The following is a 17,554-nucleotide window of genomic DNA, read 5'->3' on the forward strand; positions in this document are numbered from 1 at the left end:
ATCAGCATCGATAAATAAATGAAACCCAAAACAAACAGAAATTACAATAAATAACCGAGTCCAACTCAAAACGAGCAGAAATTAACATGAGTTGGGCTCAAAACCCCTATGCCTTCCCAAGGCCAGAACAAAGTTTGCACTCTGCTGAAAAATACAAATTAATGTGCATTGTCAGTTTAATATACATATACTGAAATTTAGTAACTAAAATGTTAATATTATTTGATTTATTAAAGTTATAAAAGTAAAAACACTTATATTTTTTCAGTAAGATGCAAATTTGGAGCGATTTTGAGCGATTGCTCCTTAAAAAGAAAACCAACAAAATGCAACCAAATAAAAAACTTTAGCGTAAAGAGCAAGGTATTGAGGAGGGGGCAACCCTTCATATACGAAATAATTTCTGTTCGTTTTGAATTTTAATGTTACTCCTTATTTTCAGTTAAAAAAATGTGTTTTTTATTTAATTTCTGTTCGTTTCTCAAATAATACAGGTAAATCCGGTTCAGCAGACATGAAATACCCCCCCCCCCCCTCACGGGAGACCTCTCCGTGAAAATTTTATCCAAAGTATAGTGTCAACCCCCCCCCCCCCCGGCAAATTCCCACCAGACAGTTCAATCCTCGCTGAACCCCCCCCCCCCCGTAAAATTTCTTGCGGACGATTGAGCCTGAAAAATTATCCTTAGAGCACTTTCCTTTGAAAAAGACTTTAATCTCTAATTAGTTTCTGTATCACTCCGGAAATGCCCCCTTCCGTAGAATTTTTTCGGAAATCAGAACACGCGGAAAGTAGCCTCCGGATAATTTCCTTGGAACATCTCCACAGGCAACATTGGGTTGGCAAGGAAAATGTACGACAACTAATAAGAATTTCGCATATAAATTCTGTCAAATACCCCCAGCGTTAATTTTTCCCTGGAAATTTCAACCCCCCCCCCCGGAAATTTTCCTCCCCAAGGAAGATTCTCCCTAACGAATTAAACCCCTAGAACAGCCCTTTCTCCCCCGAAATATGTCTGTATACTTCCCAATAACAAATACTATACGTCGAAAATGGACAAACTTCATAACTTACAGGCCTCTCTCCACGGACTTTGGGGAGTCATTTTGCCCGGAGAGACATAACCATTGACCTTTTAACTATACTGAACTAAATGGTTATCTCAAAATTTTGATCAGATAACTTTGGAAAATAAATGGGCGTGAGAGTGGGGCCAGTTATCCTTCAATCATTTTTGTCATTTAAAAGGGGCACTAGAACTTTTAATTTGCGTTCGAATGCGCCCTCTCCTGACCTTCTAGGACAATTATTTCAATACTATCACTACTGAAAAAATTAGGCAAACAAACAAAAACAACAAAATAAACACGTATCCGTGATCCGTCTTCTGACAAAAATAGCAAAATTCCACATTTTTGTATATAGAAGCTTAAAACTTCTACAGTTGGGTTCTCGGGTACTCTGATTCTGATGGTGTGATTTCATAAAGATTCCTTGAATTTTTGGGTGTGTCGCCCCCCCCCCGTATTTCAAAAATCAGGCAAATTTTCTATTTTTTTTAATTTCCCTTAACTTTTGACGGGTAACACTAAACTTAATGAAACTTATATATTTGAATTCAGCATAATAAGCTCATTCTTTTGATGTATCTATTGATATAAAAATTCCATTTTTTAGAGTTTCGGTGACTATTGAACCGAGTCACTCCTTACTTACAGTTCATTGTTACGAACTGTTTGATGTAGCGTAAATAAATAAATTTATGCGAATTAAACATTATAATTTCTTCTTCTATTTTATTCTGATACTCATTTTAGATGACGAAGATGGACTACGCTCCATCTTCTTCTTCTGATGAACTACACTCCATCTTCTTCTTCTTCTTACAATTTCTTCTTCTATTTTATTCTGATACTCATTTTAGATGACGAAGATGGACTACGCTCCATCTTCTTCTTCTTCTTACAATTTCTTCTTCATTTTACTCTGATGCTCATTTTAGATAACGAAGATGAACTACACTCCATCTTCTTCTTCTTCTTACAATTTCTTCTTCTATTTTGTTCCGATACTCATTTTAGATGACGAAGATGGACTACGCTCCATCTTCTTCTTCTTCTTACAATTTCTTCTTCATTTTACTCTGATGCTCATTTTAGATAACGAAGATGAACTACGCTCCATCTTCTTCTTCTTATAATTTCTTCTTCTATTTTGTTCCGATACTCATTTTAGATGACGAAGATGGACTACGCTCCATCTTCTTCTTCTTCTTATAATTTCTTCTTCATTTTACTCTGATACTCATTTTAGATGACGAAGATGGACTACGCTCCCGGGACGGAAGAAGAGGACCAAAACGACCTCGCACAATTCTTACATCCTCACAGAGAAGACAGTTCAAAGCCTCATTTGAAATTAGCCCTAAACCCTGCCGCAAGGTAAATTTTATCGAGTTTTAACAGTATTTAATAATGTCCTTCATATTTCTTATTTCTTATTTTCATAATGTCCTTCAGTATATAATAATGTCCTTCATATTTCTTATTTCTTATTTTCATAATGTCCTTCAGTATATAATAATGTCCTTCATATTTACAAGAGCCTTGGATCAAATAGTTCGTAGTAACAAATTCTTCATTTTTGGTATCCCAGATCTAAGATCAAACCAACATGGGCGAGAACCCTAAAGCCTCTATCTACAAAATATGAAATTTCTTATTTTTCAACAGACTGCTTAAAAACATAACTTTCCAAAAAAGCGTTTCTTAAGAATAATCATATTTTACGTTTTCAGTATTTCTTTACCTTAATTTGAGAATTTTATATATTTTTTTTTACATATATTGGATTCTTTATATTTGCATTATATTTATTATATTGAACTATATTTGCATTATAATTATATTTACTTATATTTGATGATTTATCTTACAAACAAGAAAACTAACGTGTTTTTTTTTGTTTATTTTTATAATCCCCAACACATCAAAACTATATAAATATTATGATGCAATAAATTGCATACTTCATATTTCCTTTTTGTATTTATATTATTGCAACACATTTATATTTATTCATATTTGCATTCTTCGCATTTGCTATTTCGTCCTTCAAACAAGAAAACTAACGTGTTTTTTCTTTCTTTTTTTTCGTTTTTCTATTCCCCCATGCTGTCAAATCTGTGTAAATACTATGATGCAGGTTATTTTTGTTGGTCGTCCTGATAGAAGCTGTATCTTAGAAATCCGTACGAATGGTATATTATCTTCACATTATATTTCTTGAATTTTAGGGATCTTTCTCTATCCCCTCCTCCGATATTCGTTGTCTTCTTCGTTTTCTTTTGTTTTCAAAGGCACTCCTTCATAATTTTTTTCTACGGGGAGTTGAAGAGATTGTTGGGAAAAGCATACTATCTTATGTTCCTCCTAAGCAGGACCAGTGTTGTCAACGCTTTGAAATAAACTGTACCGGTTTTTCAAATAAAATTGAACCATAAAACACTAGTTTTTACCATCTAAATAGTCGGTTAAACTTTTGCCGCAACAAGAAGAAAATTTTCAATAAACTAAAACTTGGACAGATATCCGAGTTAGAAAGGATCAAGTCAATAAACATGTAATGGAAAATTTGATTATACCAAAAAATTTCCAAATGTTCCGTATTGTATCAGGACCTCCAAATTGTACCAAAAACGGTTCAATTGTACCGCGTTGGCAACACCGAGAAGGACCCTATACAGATACGGTATTTTGGTAACCAGCTAATAAATTGTTCATATTGGTTTACAGGTAAGAGAGGCACTGGCAAGAGAAACAGGTTTGAGCGTAAGGGTGGTACAAGTATGGTTCCAAAATCAAAGAGCGAAAATGAAGAAATTACAAAGGAAAGCTAAACTTGAGGCCGATCGAAATAGTTCGAAAAGCTCAGACCCTGATAGTCTGAAATCTGAAAAAAGTAAGTTTTATCATTTTTTACCTTACTTTTCTAAGGCCATAAGCGCACTGAAAAATACCAAAACAGTGTTACCAGATGTCTGGTTTAAAGTTGCGCCGCCATAAAAATGAAAATGTATTAAAACCGCCATTTTTTTGTAAAACGCGCCGAATGAACGATTTTCCAAAAAAAAGTCGGCGCAATGAGCAATTTGAAAAATCAATGCCCAACCGACTCAAAAAAAAGTGTCTAAATTGCAAAAATGCGCCCCATCTGGCAACTCTGCGCCAGAACAACGCACATACACAAAACGCGATTGTGACAGTTCAATGTCCTGACGTGTCGATGTTATGACTGTCGATGTCCTGACGCGTCGATGTTCTGACGGGTTTTCCTTGACGACGAAATGACGATTAGTGCTTGTGACGGTTGTTCGAAATGGTACCCTTTGAAATGGGAGCAGTGAGATGGTCACCCAAAGGAACCCGTAGGTAATTCCTCTGGAAAACATCTAACAGCTCGTCCTTCGTCCTCCATCTTTCCGTACACATAGGTAGGTATCTCCTTATAGAGGTTGGACTGTTGGAGCCTATGGTTCCATTCCTCAATTCCAGACCGATACAATAGTTTTCACTTATCCAGTACTGCCCTCTTTTCGCTACTCGACGCTCCTCAGCAAATACTAACTTGTAGTTTTAGATTACCCAGCGATAACGGCGCAAAAATATATCCCTTTATTCGACGCTTGCAATATAAACCCTAAACTATACACAATAAACAAACATTTGCACTATCCAGTCAGCTCATGTGGCTATGTATTCTCAATTGTAGTAACTGTTTAAACAGTTTATTTTTTCATGAAATGGTAATTTACCTGGCAAAATCTTTGTTAACCTAAAAATGAGATTAAGGTTATTAAAATCCGTTAAATTGAGCCCGTGCAATTTCTGGTTCGATACGGTCATCCCTGGGAAAAATAAAATGAAAAAGCGACACGACATAACAGTTGTGATACCCCTGCTAAGGTGTAGACTAAACTTCCTCAGTTTCTAAGGCGAGGAACATTAAGCTTTTAATTTCAAAATCGAGCTTTTAATTAAGCTTTTTAAAATCGCTTTTTGAAAAAAACAATTTTAAATCGCTTTTAAATTTAAATCACTTTTTAGATTTAATCGCTTTTTAAAATCGAGCTTTTGAAATAACCTTTGAATTTTAAAATCAATTGGTTGTCACAGAATTTGCATTCCTTGAAATACCCAAGATTTCACCTTGAGATAGCCAAGAAATACCCAATTTGCATTCCTGAAATACCCAAGAAAGGGTGTTTCAAACCTTTCTTGGCTAAAATTGATGTTTCGCGTCATGAAATAGCAGAAAATAGTACTTTGTTACGGGGTTACCTCTTTCGTTATTCAAATGGGCACTAGGTATTTACATTTCCGATCAAATAAACCCTCTTCTGATGTTCTCGGACAACTGGGTCTACATGTTTACCCTTACGAAAAAAAACTAACAAAAATGAGAAATATTAGGCCTAACTCCGTACTTTGCTTGTTGCTCAATGTAGGAGCGCGTAGACCTGCATTCTATGGTTTTGATAATGATAATTTCAGCAATGTACTTTTTATTTGGATTTGGCATCACATTTGAGAGGTTTTGGACATTTTTTAAATTTCTAAGAAAATTCTTCTCATAAATACCAATCACGGTTAAAATTAATCTGAATGCAAATTGATATTTTCAAAACAATGTTGCTTTTAAAATAATAGTTACAAGACAGCTTGCTTTATAAATCCGTTTCATTTCGGCTACTATGGACCATGGTTTGTTCTTTACTAGATAGCAGCTACTACTGCAATCATGATTATGTTTCTGCATTTCCTGCGTGTAAACAAATTAGCCAAAGAAACCGTCGGAAGCCAGGCATAAAAGAAAAATACTGATTCTCGACCCCCCCCCCCCAAAAAAAAGACAAAAAATAATCCCCCCTCAGTCAGGTATACTCTTTTGTAGTGATCTAAAACCACTAGGAGTCCTATCACACTGATTGGCAAGGCGTTATGGACACTTACAAATGATATTAAGTTTCTCAAAATATTTTTAAGAAGATTTTCAAAATATTTTACTGAAACGTATTTGCAGATTACAAAAAGGTCAAAGACAGGATGCATATAATAATAAAATAAAAATACACAGAGCATAGATTGCATTCTTATGTCCCAAGTGAAAAGGTTTATCTTAATTTAATTATTTATTCTAATGTAAAATTTAATTAAGATATTGTTTTGAATGATAAATTCAAATGAATAATAAATTCAAATGAATAATAAAAATAAATATGCACAAAGCATAAAGTGCATTGTTATGTCCCAAGTGAAATAGTACATCATATTCTAATTTAAATGAAAATTTTAATTTAATATAGATTTTATTTAAATGAAAGGCCTTTGAAAAGATATTTTATTAGTTATAAAGAAGAGCGAAATAGGCTTTTACTTAAAAATTTAGGCTTTTAATTTTTTCTATTAATGTCTTGCAATTTTTGCTCTTCTGGGCGTTTTTTATTATTTTTTGTAGATTTGTGTAATACTTTCTTTTGCATTCCACTATTTTGGAGAGATTTGTACGATAAAAGAAATGACAAACTTCCCCCTCCCCCCTCGACGTTGAAAAATCCCTTTTGACCCCCCTCCCCGCCCCCCCCCCCCCAAAAAAAAATTTATCGTGAATTGGCGCCAGCGTTCCGATCATGTTTAAAGGATTTTTTTCGCCGTCCAAAAAAACAAAATAAGATATAAAATTAAATATAATGTAAATTTTTAATTATAAAATTTAAAATAATGTTTTCTCTATCAAATCAAATTATTAATGGACAAAATTGTTGCAGTATTTCTAGCGCAATATACAAAAACTAGGTACGGTAACACAACAAAGCAAGATGACTAGTTTTTGTGTTTATAGCTTTGATAGAATTTAAGACTGCTAATATTTCTTAAATTTATCTTGTATTTTTTTTCTGCCTTAAGTTCCTATTTGCCCCACAAACAATCCCTGAAATTTTCATGTTTATACCCAAGCTTGTTGTTTCTAAAATTTTCTAAAAATTTTATTTTTGGAAAATTTTATTTCGCAGAATTATTTTTCTGCGAATTATTAGGTAACAATTACTGTTTCTCCTTTCGAACCAAAATTACCAACTACCATTGTTACCTAACAACTGGATGGCGGAAAAAAGCTCTATATAATTTACCTTTTTACAATCTTGAAACCCCCCCCCCCCTGAACTTGAGTAATCATACAAAATATGTAGAATACAGTGCGAATCTGTAAGGAAAAAAAAATACCTACTTAAAAACTGGACCCCCTCACATCTCTAGCCTAAACCCAGTGGCGGTTCTGGCCTCTCTTGCGCCCAGGGCAAAATCCTGATTAGCACCCCATCCCCTGACTCCCAAAAACCTTCAGGCCAAATTATAAAAAAAAATCACGTATTAACCACATTTTCAGTCATTAACAAAAATTTTTCATTTATTTAAATCTGACTTGGCTTACTTTACATGGGAAAAGATATGGGGAAAATAAGAATTTCGGATTCAATTTGCTTATAATTATAGCCAACTGCGCCCTCTATAAATTTTAATAAACACAGCATTTCAAAAATTAAACAATGATTGTAATTATTAGATTATTTATTTGAAATTTTTCTTCCCTTAAAATTTTTACGCCCGGGGCAAGTCCCCCCCCCCTAAAACCGCCTCTACCCAGACAGTAGACACCTCTTGAATTGGAAGTTTCAGAACGTCGAAGACATTAGTTAAATTTCAAACCACTAAACCTTTTGACACAAGCACACAGCCCAAGACAAACACAAACATGACCATTAAGGCTATTTCATACACTTCCTCCAATAAATCACCCCGTGTCTAATCGTCCCAGGGGCTCCATCACCCCCAAATAACATTTGACTCTTAGCGTTGTAAGATTACGTCGTCAGTTTTTCATGCATGTAATGGATACTACCGGGGAGGGTGAATAATTAGCCGTGAAAGCGTGATCTACAGGGACTTGAAGATTATGTCGCTTTATGTACACCAGATGAAAAAGGAGACGTGGATTGGCGATGAAAATCTCCTGGCGATTAGTATTTGAGTAGGTATGGACTATTATCGTTGAGCATGGTGGGATTTTTTTTTAAACCTTGCGATTTCTCGCAGAAGAATCTCGGGGTACTGATAAATTTGTATCGGCCAGGGCCGGATCTAGAGCAAAATATTGAGGGGGGATGTAACAAGGGTGCCAATAACTGGCCAAATTGACGATTTTTTTTAAGAGTGAAAAATAGAAAAAACAAGGAGTGAGGGTGCCAGAAAAAATCTTGGGGGGCCCGGGGTACCCCCGCCCCCTTGGTCCTCTAAAGGTATCGGAAACCTTATACCACGGAAAGAGGCAGAAAATGAATGGAGGCATGTAAATAGGACCAAGCACTGAATATTGTACATAAAGTCCAATGACGACATATTACATTTCACGATTATCCCGCATGGCCCTCCCCCTTCGTACATAACTGCGTACGAAGGGATACGGCCGCATGGAATGAATTCCCCCCTTAAATCTTAAATTTTCTCGAGTTTATGGGCACTTCTGAAAGTAGTTGTAAAGGCGTAAGGACCTTTAATAGGAGACCAAGGTTAAAGGCTGAAATTTGGATGTACAGGAGACATAATCTAACACAAGTATTATTTATACTAATGTAAACCGTTACTATTCCTTCTGGTGATATTTGGGTTTCCATTGACAAACATCTAATATTGGTATGCGTGTACTCGTAAGCGAGTAGCCGAATCTTTCAAACCTAAGGGTTCCCGTGAGAGGAGATAGAAGAAGAGTCTCTTTACTATAAACTTTTCATTTATTCTACCAAGTCTATCTGCATGGTTTGAAAACAAACACAAGAAAAGAACTTTACAGAAGTACTGCACGAGACGAACTAACTTAAACACTTCGGAAATCCGTATATAAAGTGATTTCCAAGGTCCTTAGAAACACGTTCTACTATATTAAAATGGTACTGGTGCATTATGCAGGCACCGCTATATACTTTATGGGGAATGTCAAACGGGAAATGCTGAAGTCACCTGAAAAAAACCCGTCAAACCGGCTATTTGCAAGAAACCGCTATAGATAAATGATTGCAAAGCCATGGTTTCTCAATGAGATACAATATTTAAACAATTAGTTTTTGGATTTTAGGGGGGAAGGTACCTAGGTTAGGTTACGTATTTAATATGATATGCTTTACCCCTTCCCCCCTAATGTGCAAATATATAGCCCGAATTTGTTTCTAAACTATTATATATTCATCCTATTATATTTTATTTCATTAGCATTAACCAAACTTGGCTTCTTTCGCGGTGCCCTCATAATGCACTAGTACCATTAAAATTGTCCGAGTTTCACTTTCTGATATTATAAACCTAGTTTTTCTGATTCCCATTTCCAAAGAGCAAAGCATCATAAATTATGTAAACCCGTGTCCTAATTAGAGTTCTAGAATCCACTATACATTGCAAAATAAAATTGGCCCACATTGCATTAAAATCAGGTGGCATATTTCCTGTTCCAAGACTTACATTCAAAAGTTTATAGAAGGTTTACACTTGCGACAGACAGTACGTAACTACTTTGTAACCGCCTGGAGGAAGGATGCAGCAGATCAGGCAAGGGTCTCACTGGAAGATAAAAATTTTTGTTTTAATATTTAAAACTTACTTTTCTAGAAAAAAAAATTTCCCGCTTCTCCCCTTCCTTTATTTTTTGTAGCTCCTACCAAACCTTCTTTGACTCCAGGTATTCATCGATCTTCTTGTCAATGTCTCCAGTTTTATCTCGTTGTCCCTTTGCCTCTGGTTAGGGTGAAGACTTGATTCGCAGCCCCCTTGGGGTGGATAATTGGATATGAAAGCATGTTCCCCAGTTTTTTGTTCTTCTGGTGACAAACAATATTGTTTTCAGGTGGTTACGTTTCCTCTGGTGAACAGACAGGAGAGGGAGGAGCAAATGGACGCCCATTTTCACCCCGAGGTAAATTAATTATTTTCATAAAAAGGGAAAAAGTTAATCTGTCTTTTCTTTTTTTTATGAGGGAAAGAGACACTGACACTGTGATTGACTGTAATTGAGGGATTATTTTTTGTGAGCCTTAGTGGATTTCAGTAAAGCCTGCAAACGATATTAGCTGTCATATTTCCATTTACACTCTCTGTGTCTGAAGCCTCAAATGAATCAAACCAGTCAAAAGGATAAAGATCCGCCAGAACCATTGCTGACACATAGGGCGTAAAATCATCGTTTCAGTTGTTAGGTCTTTTTTGCGGTTCTAGGCGTTTACCCCCGGAAAATACCCCCCCCCGTTGAAAATACCCCCTGGAATATACCCCATCGGAAAATCGGTTATTTATTGTAATTTCTGTTCGTTTTGGGTTTAATTCATTTATTGATGGTGATTTGAGGTAGTTTTTATTTGAAAAAGTATTTGAATTTATTTCTACTCATTTTTGGCTTAGTGAGGCTCTTAACTATTCTTTGACAAACTTGTTTTGCGGAAACAGTTTTTACATTAATTAATGTTCATTTTTTACTGTCATAGTCTTTTTCATAGAAAAAAAAATATTTTATATAATTTTTTTCGATTAGACTCCATAGTTTTTACTTTCAAGATTAATTTACTTTATTTCTGCTCATTTTTGGTTTAATAAGGCTCTTTACTTTTCTTTAGTTTTTTTTCCCATTAACAAATACTTACCTGTAAGTAATTAAATTAAAAACAAGTTTTTCAACTGAAAGTAAGGAGCAATATAAAACCTTAGAACGAGCAGAAATTGTTACGTATATGAAAGGGGATGCCTCCTCCTCAAGACCTCGCTCTTTACACTTTTTTTTTTTTACAGAATTTTAAAAGAAAGTTTATTATTTTAATTAAACGGTCATTGCGTTTCAGCAATCGATCTTAAAGAATTAGGACAAAAGATCAAAACTTTAGCGTAAAGAGCAAGGTCTTGTTTAAAGCAAAGCTTATATTAAAGCTTATATATTTGCGCATTAGGGGGGGGGGGGTAAAGTATAGCAGATCTGCATGCAAAATGTCTTAGGTACAATTGTAAAGTATTTAACATCAATTCGAGAAGCTTTTCCGGGTATCTCATTTCTTAGTTAGTTGGGCATTTATGTGTCAACGATAGCGGTCCAGGGGGGGGGGGCTCTTGAGACTAAAGCTATTCGTGGGAAAGGGGTCGTTCCCAGGCCTAGAACTTCCGTTACAGGAAAGTTAAATTCTTGGTTCTTTTCTAAAGGCAGTCCATCTTTCGCCTTCGTCGTAGTTAGTTGTTCTTGTGCTACCTTATTTTCTCTATGTGTATTCTCACGTTATTTAATAAAGACCATGTACCAACGTTTATCGTCTATCTTTGGAATTTACGTAAACCATTACATCTGCCAATATAAAAGGCATACAAATAAAGAACTAAAAAGAGGTTTACACAATTATTCCGCATATTATGAAGTAAGAATTGCTTTCTGACTTCAAACTATCCAAATACTTTACCTCCCTCCCCCCGTATGTGCAAATATATAGCCCAAATTATGTATTTCCGATCTATTCTGTCACTTGTCTTTGTCTTGTCTCACGTTAAGCTGAAAGAAACTAACGAAGAAACCGATTTGTTCTCGAGTTTTACGCAGCGTAAACTTGAGTGAGTGGCGTATAATACACAAGTACCAAAATTTCTTCCCCCTCCGGAAATAAAAAAAAAAAACTCAAATAAAATTATCAAATTTGGAAAGCCTTATTTTCCACGGAGGGGGGAGCTTGGGGGGATATTTTCCGGGGGGGGGTAAACGCCAGTCCCCCTTTGTTACAGGGACAGGTATCAACTCAGTCCAATGAAGAAAAACACCTTTTTAATGCACACATCACATGAACGTAAAAAAAGGTAAAGAATACGGTAATGGGTTTTACAGTCCCTACCGGCGGTGTTGATCACCGTTTCATGGCCCTTCAGCCAGGAAGTGAAATAGGTGTTGGGGACCAGCCCGCCTGTACTTTCACACACCCCTCCTGTTTACCTTCCCCAGATCCCGTTTAGAGCTGGGTCGACTCTGGCTGAGCTTACAGAGTCACGCTACTGACCTTCGTTCTAAATCTAATAACCAGGGACACGAGGACTCGAACTCCTCACGAACAAAAGACTTGAAGTCCTCCAACCGAGGCTATCGAATGGCTAGCCATGGCAACCGAGGCTATCCCCTGGGTTGGATGGCTTTGCGGTCGTTCGGCTAGGAAATACCACTAAAATAAACGGCAACGGAGGAGATATTACGTTAGGTTTATTCTTATCAAACAATTCGTAGTAACGAACTCTAATTAAGGAGCAAATCCGGCCGTTAGTGACCGAAACTCTAAAGTACGTAAAAAAATAAGCTTTTTATGATGATTCCAAATATATAAAATTCAATTTTGATCCTACTTATCAAAACCTAAGAATATGAGAATATTTGCACGATTTTCAAAAACGACCGGGTGGCATCCTCTGAAACTTCCAAGTTGCAGAGGAAGTAATGCCGCGAGGCAGCGCATTCGTTTCTGAAAAGTTGCGTAGTCTATACAAGATAAATGGGTTATCGGGATGGACATTATCTTAATGATAGATTTTACTAAGGTTTTGGAAATGAATGTTTGGCACTTATCTGCTAAACGGAAATCACCTAAGAAGTTAAGTTAATCCTAATGAAATATACCAGAACATGATGATAATATAATACTGTAGAAACAAAATTATGGATACTACAACAAAGAATTATGGAAAGCAGGCCACACAGAACGCATTATATTAAATACATAACACAACCTAATTCCTAACCACCTCTAAAATATTCAATATCTAATTAAATTATACATACATCGTAGTTTTTCTCACTCAAAATAAGCAAATCATAACCAATCTCAGAAAGGCAAACCGGTTTCTGTCAGATCTTATACAGCATAATTCTTGAGTGTGTTTTCTTTAACAGACAAGTACCGAACGTTTTCCCGATAGAAGTAAAGAGCGAAGATGAGACTTCAAACAAGCCAAGACCATTGCTTCATAATTTAACAATACTCAAGTTCCATCCACCCTCGAATGCCGTCTTGGGGATACAATTGCCCCACTAACTCTTTACTGCCACTCAACACAATGTACGATATTTTGTACAGTATAAACTAAGGGTCCCTATTGGGGGGGGGGGTGGATGAGGCAATTGTTCCTCCTCAGAATCATTCCCCCCTCGACGTAGAAAAATACCCTTTTAGGTATTTTTAATGAAAAAATAGGAGAAAATTCCCATCCCCTAGATTTTAAATAGATTTTTTGTGTCCTTATCAAAAATGAACTGAAAAATCATTGCCTCCACGCCAACATTTTTGTATTTAACCTTTTTACGGTATAAAAATCAAATATTCTTGTTTCTTATGCTCGAGTTATTCGTTTCAACAAAACTTTAAAAATTTGATTTGAAAGAGGTTAATTTTCACACAGTTTGGTTTCAATAAGGTTTAGATGCATGGTTATGACTTGACTTGCAGACAGTTGAGTTGAATGATGGCTCTGTTGAATGAGAGTTGAAACGAACAGGACAGAGTGAATGGGATTTACACTGAATTGAGTATATGAGGGTTGAGTTGAAAGGGGCCGAGCTACACAGTCGCCCATTTGTATATCTATATTCTCTTATTTGTCTCTGGAAGTCATTCCGACTAATTTCGGCCACACGCACAAGCAGAGGCAGGGGCGGATCCAGCATTTTTTAGGAGGGGGGTGGCACACAATAGGTTGATCCTTGCGTTAGGATCAAGTTTAATTAACGCAAACTTGCGGTAATTAAGTGAACTACACTAATTTAGACTACGTTAGGGGGGCGCGCGCCCCCTCTCCCCTCTCCTCGATCCGCCACTGGGCAGAGGGGTGGGGAGGGGTAGCCGGGGTGTATGATCAACCTAAATATACAGAATCAATTTCTGAATTCTATGGATTTGCATGATGGTTCAGATGGCAAACTAAAATATTATACACAAGTAATCGTAAACTTTTAAATTAATATTTTTTTTAATATGTTAATCTTATTTATTCAATATATTAATTTAATACATTTAAAATTTTAATTTAATACATTAATATTATACACACGCCATTATTATATATAAATACTACATTAATCTTTTTTCTTGTAGACGATGACTTCCCTGCAAGTCCTGTTGATAGTTTCTGTGGCTCTGATTTATCTCTTGATGAGAGTTCCGGATTTGAAGACTACGAAGGACCAACTAGCGGACCAGATCAGCTGATATCGTCCACTTCACCCAGCGCATGCGCAGCTGCTAGCCAGTCCCACCCGCTACAGTCAAATTATCAGCAACATTTAAACCCCATTGACAAACTTTATTCAATGCAAAATTCATATTTTCGCCTAAATCCGATTTGAACGTACCTTCAAATACTCGTTGTTTATTTGTTGATCTAGTTCTGAACAGCTCAAACATGGTGACTGCATGTTCCTATTCGCCACTCAAAAAGAGAAGATTCATATATGTTTATATATATATATGTTACAATCGTAGATGCATTGAGCTACAGTAAACTATAGACAGGATGTGTTCTGGATAGATCCTGGCACTTTTTTTCTCCCACGCCACCACCAAAAGCTTCCTATGTTGTTTGAGAGGTGTTTCAAGCAGGTAAAAGCGGTTATCTAGTTTTGTTTCTCTTTACCGGATTTATTGCCACCATTCTTTTTACATACATAATGGCCAAGACCATACCCAGGGGTGGGGTGGGGGTTTGCCCCCCCCCCCTCTCCCTTCGAACATTTTTGCCCGACTCGTAAAAACGTAATAAAAATTCATATTAGCAAATTTTTTATGCACTTTTAAAGTATTTTGTAAACCTTTAAAGTTTTTTTTTTGTCTACCTTTTAACCAAGAGGTGACAATGGAAGGCAGTATTGAGAGAAACCGGGCACTTTGGCCATCTAATCATGACAATTACGATCGTTCAATGATTCCGGTTAAAACAAGGTGCAACATGTATACCTTTCACGTATTTTCACTTTCTTTGAAGTCTCTTTCACTTTCATATTAGAATTTCAATTTATTTTCCGCAGCCAAAATCATTCTAAAAATTGTGCTTGATACGGGTAAATAGATAGGAACAGAGGCGGTCTTAGCGGAGAACAGAGTGGGCCCTTACCCCGGGCGCGGAAATTTTAGGGGCGTAAAATTTCAACTAAATAATCTAATATTTATAATTCTTTTGTAATTTTATTTTTATTAAAATAAAGGAGAGGGCGCAGTTGGCAGGAAGTATAAGCAAATTGAATTCGAAATTATCATTTTTCCCATATGAAGTAAGAAAACTCAGATTAAAAAAAAATACTAATAAATGAAATTTTTTTTAAAATTCGGCCTGGAAATTTTTGGGAGACAGGGGGGGGGGCTAATCAAGATTTTGCCTCGGATGCAAGAAAGGCCAGCACCGCCACTGCTTAGGATGAACTTTAATATTTGAGGAACGTAAACTAGAAACTAAAACTAGAAACTAGTCTCTAGACTCTTCAAGGCATTACAAAATATTGTACTAATTATTGAATGCAAATTATTTTCAAGAAATTCAACTTTTACCCTAATTGTTTATTATAAAACACATCTTAATTTTTTTTTCAGGGATTCAATTTTGTTCTTTAGTACATTTTAGATTACAAAAAAAGCAGGAAAATAATCAAGATTTTTTTTTCCCGGTCACAAGAGGGGCCAGAATCGGCACTGGATAGGAGACTTCTGGTTGTTTTTTGGATGTTACTAAATGATGAAATATGGTCGATAGATAAATACGGGACATTTAAATTAGAGCCTTGAAAAAATACATGAATTTTTGCGGCAAATGTAATTGCAAAAATGATCTGTTTTTGTTATGTATTTGTGAACTATTATAATTATTTCGTTATTATTTACGTATATTTGTATTCTAGTCAAGCACTATATTTTGAAGAGTAACAATACCAAATGTACCTAGTCATCAAAAATAAAATGATTTTTCAAACTCTGAAACTTGATCTTTTCTTAGAACTGTGTCGTTAGGAGATGTAACGCAAAACCAAGTGGCTAAGGCACTGGTTTCATGGGCATTGACAGAACTTTTCACCGCAAGGGGAGACAAGGAACTTGCAAATATTTTCCAAAAAGAATAAAGGAATGAAGTTTCTTCTGGTTTCAAAAATAGAGTTTTTCTGCGGAAATTTTGAATATTGATTAGAAATCTTGCAGTTTTTACATAACTTGGCTAATAGATGGGGGTAGGGGCCGAAGCTGTTGATAAGGCTTCAAGTACCTATGTTGCGTTTCCATTTGGCATTTTGCAAAGTAAAAAAAAATAATCAACCAATAAAAATGTGAGAAAACTTCATTTTTTTTACTTTATTTTTTTTTAGCATAATACGGGGCAATATGATTTTCCAATATTTGGTGATTTATTTGGTGCTTTGTCCATAAAACGCAAAATAAACACGCGTCTTTACAGTTGTAATTTTAGCACACTCTTGGCTTAATCGCAAAAAGCACTGTGGAACGGGCTCTCAGCAATGCCTAAGCTTTTCTCCTAATAGCTTTCTCCTAATTCCAATTGACTAACAGCAACATTTAAAGAGGAAGAAGAAAACTGATGATATTATTTAAAAATTTGAAACCCTGAAAGGTAAGTAAATAGCGGCCCTTGTTAGCGGTATACAAAACTAAAAAACGAAAGTTTCAGTACAATATATGCATCAGCAGAATCTGCTTTTTACGCTGATTACAGATGAAAAAACTATTAAGTATAAGGACGCATACAAAAGTTATTACCATGAGATACGTAATTTGCATAGTCTTAGAAAAAACAAGAAAACAAATCCCCAAAGGATAGCGATCAATTACCCCGTAAAATTAAAAGGCATGAGAACCCTACAGCAGAACTTTCGCCCTTTATCTACAAAAATACTACTACTACCAAAAACTCGCTGCAACACTTCGCCACCTATGGCCAACACAGATGCACACAACGCTCATCTGCCGGATCTATCCAAAGCTTCGTTCTTCACCCCCTCCTATGAAATTCCAATATCCTTTTAATCGTTCCTTGTAGGCCTTTTGTCTCCAAGTCTTCCTTGAAGAATTCCCATTCGTCTTGCCCCAGTTGGATGGCCAAAAAGAACAATATTTGGCAACCTGCCATCCTTTATCCGTTAAACTTGTACAAGCCCGCTCAACCTTCCTTTCGTTATAGCCCTAGAAAGTGGGATAGAACAACCTATTTCGTACAGCTTTTCATTTGACATACAGTCGGTTAAACTAGTACCTAAGACTCTCCGTAGACAATTCCCCTGAAAAACATTTAACAAATCTTCCTCGCATTTCGAAGCATAATATTTCAGAACCATACTTGACCACTTTCATTACCATAACTTCCAATATTCTATTTTTGGTCGGCAGACTTATCTTCCTATTATTCCAAACTCTTTTCACTGTGAAAATCACCCTGAATCTAGGAT

At 36.0% G+C, this 17,554-nt stretch overlaps 1 protein-coding gene across 2 annotated transcripts in view; it reads left to right on the forward strand.

Moving 5' to 3' along the window:
- LOC148939574 (LIM/homeobox protein LMX-1.2-like) overlaps window positions 1-16,065 on the forward strand; it is a 44,887-nt gene extending 28,822 nt beyond the window's left edge. Inside the window, exons 4-7 of one of the 2 annotated variants that reach the window (XM_089106630.1) lie at window positions 2,318-2,445; window positions 3,799-3,964; window positions 9,956-10,024; window positions 14,208-16,065. In XM_089106630.1, the coding sequence (XP_088962756.1) occupies window positions 2,318-2,445; window positions 3,799-3,964; window positions 9,956-10,024; window positions 14,208-14,458 (614 nt within the window). In that variant the 3' untranslated portion in view covers window positions 14,459-16,065. The remainder of the gene's footprint in view (window positions 1-2,317; window positions 2,446-3,798; window positions 3,965-9,955; window positions 10,025-14,207) is intronic. The other variant, XM_089106631.1, reaches the window with a different exon arrangement.
- The last annotated feature ends 1,489 nt before the right edge of the window (window positions 16,066-17,554 follow it).

The sequence above is a fragment of the Artemia sp. Qi Xiang Cuo genome, chromosome 21 (genome assembly GCF_049724085.1).
Source record: "Artemia sp. Qi Xiang Cuo chromosome 21, ASM4972408v1, whole genome shotgun sequence".
NCBI classification, from domain to species: Eukaryota; Metazoa; Arthropoda; class Branchiopoda; order Anostraca; family Artemiidae; genus Artemia; species Artemia sp. Qi Xiang Cuo.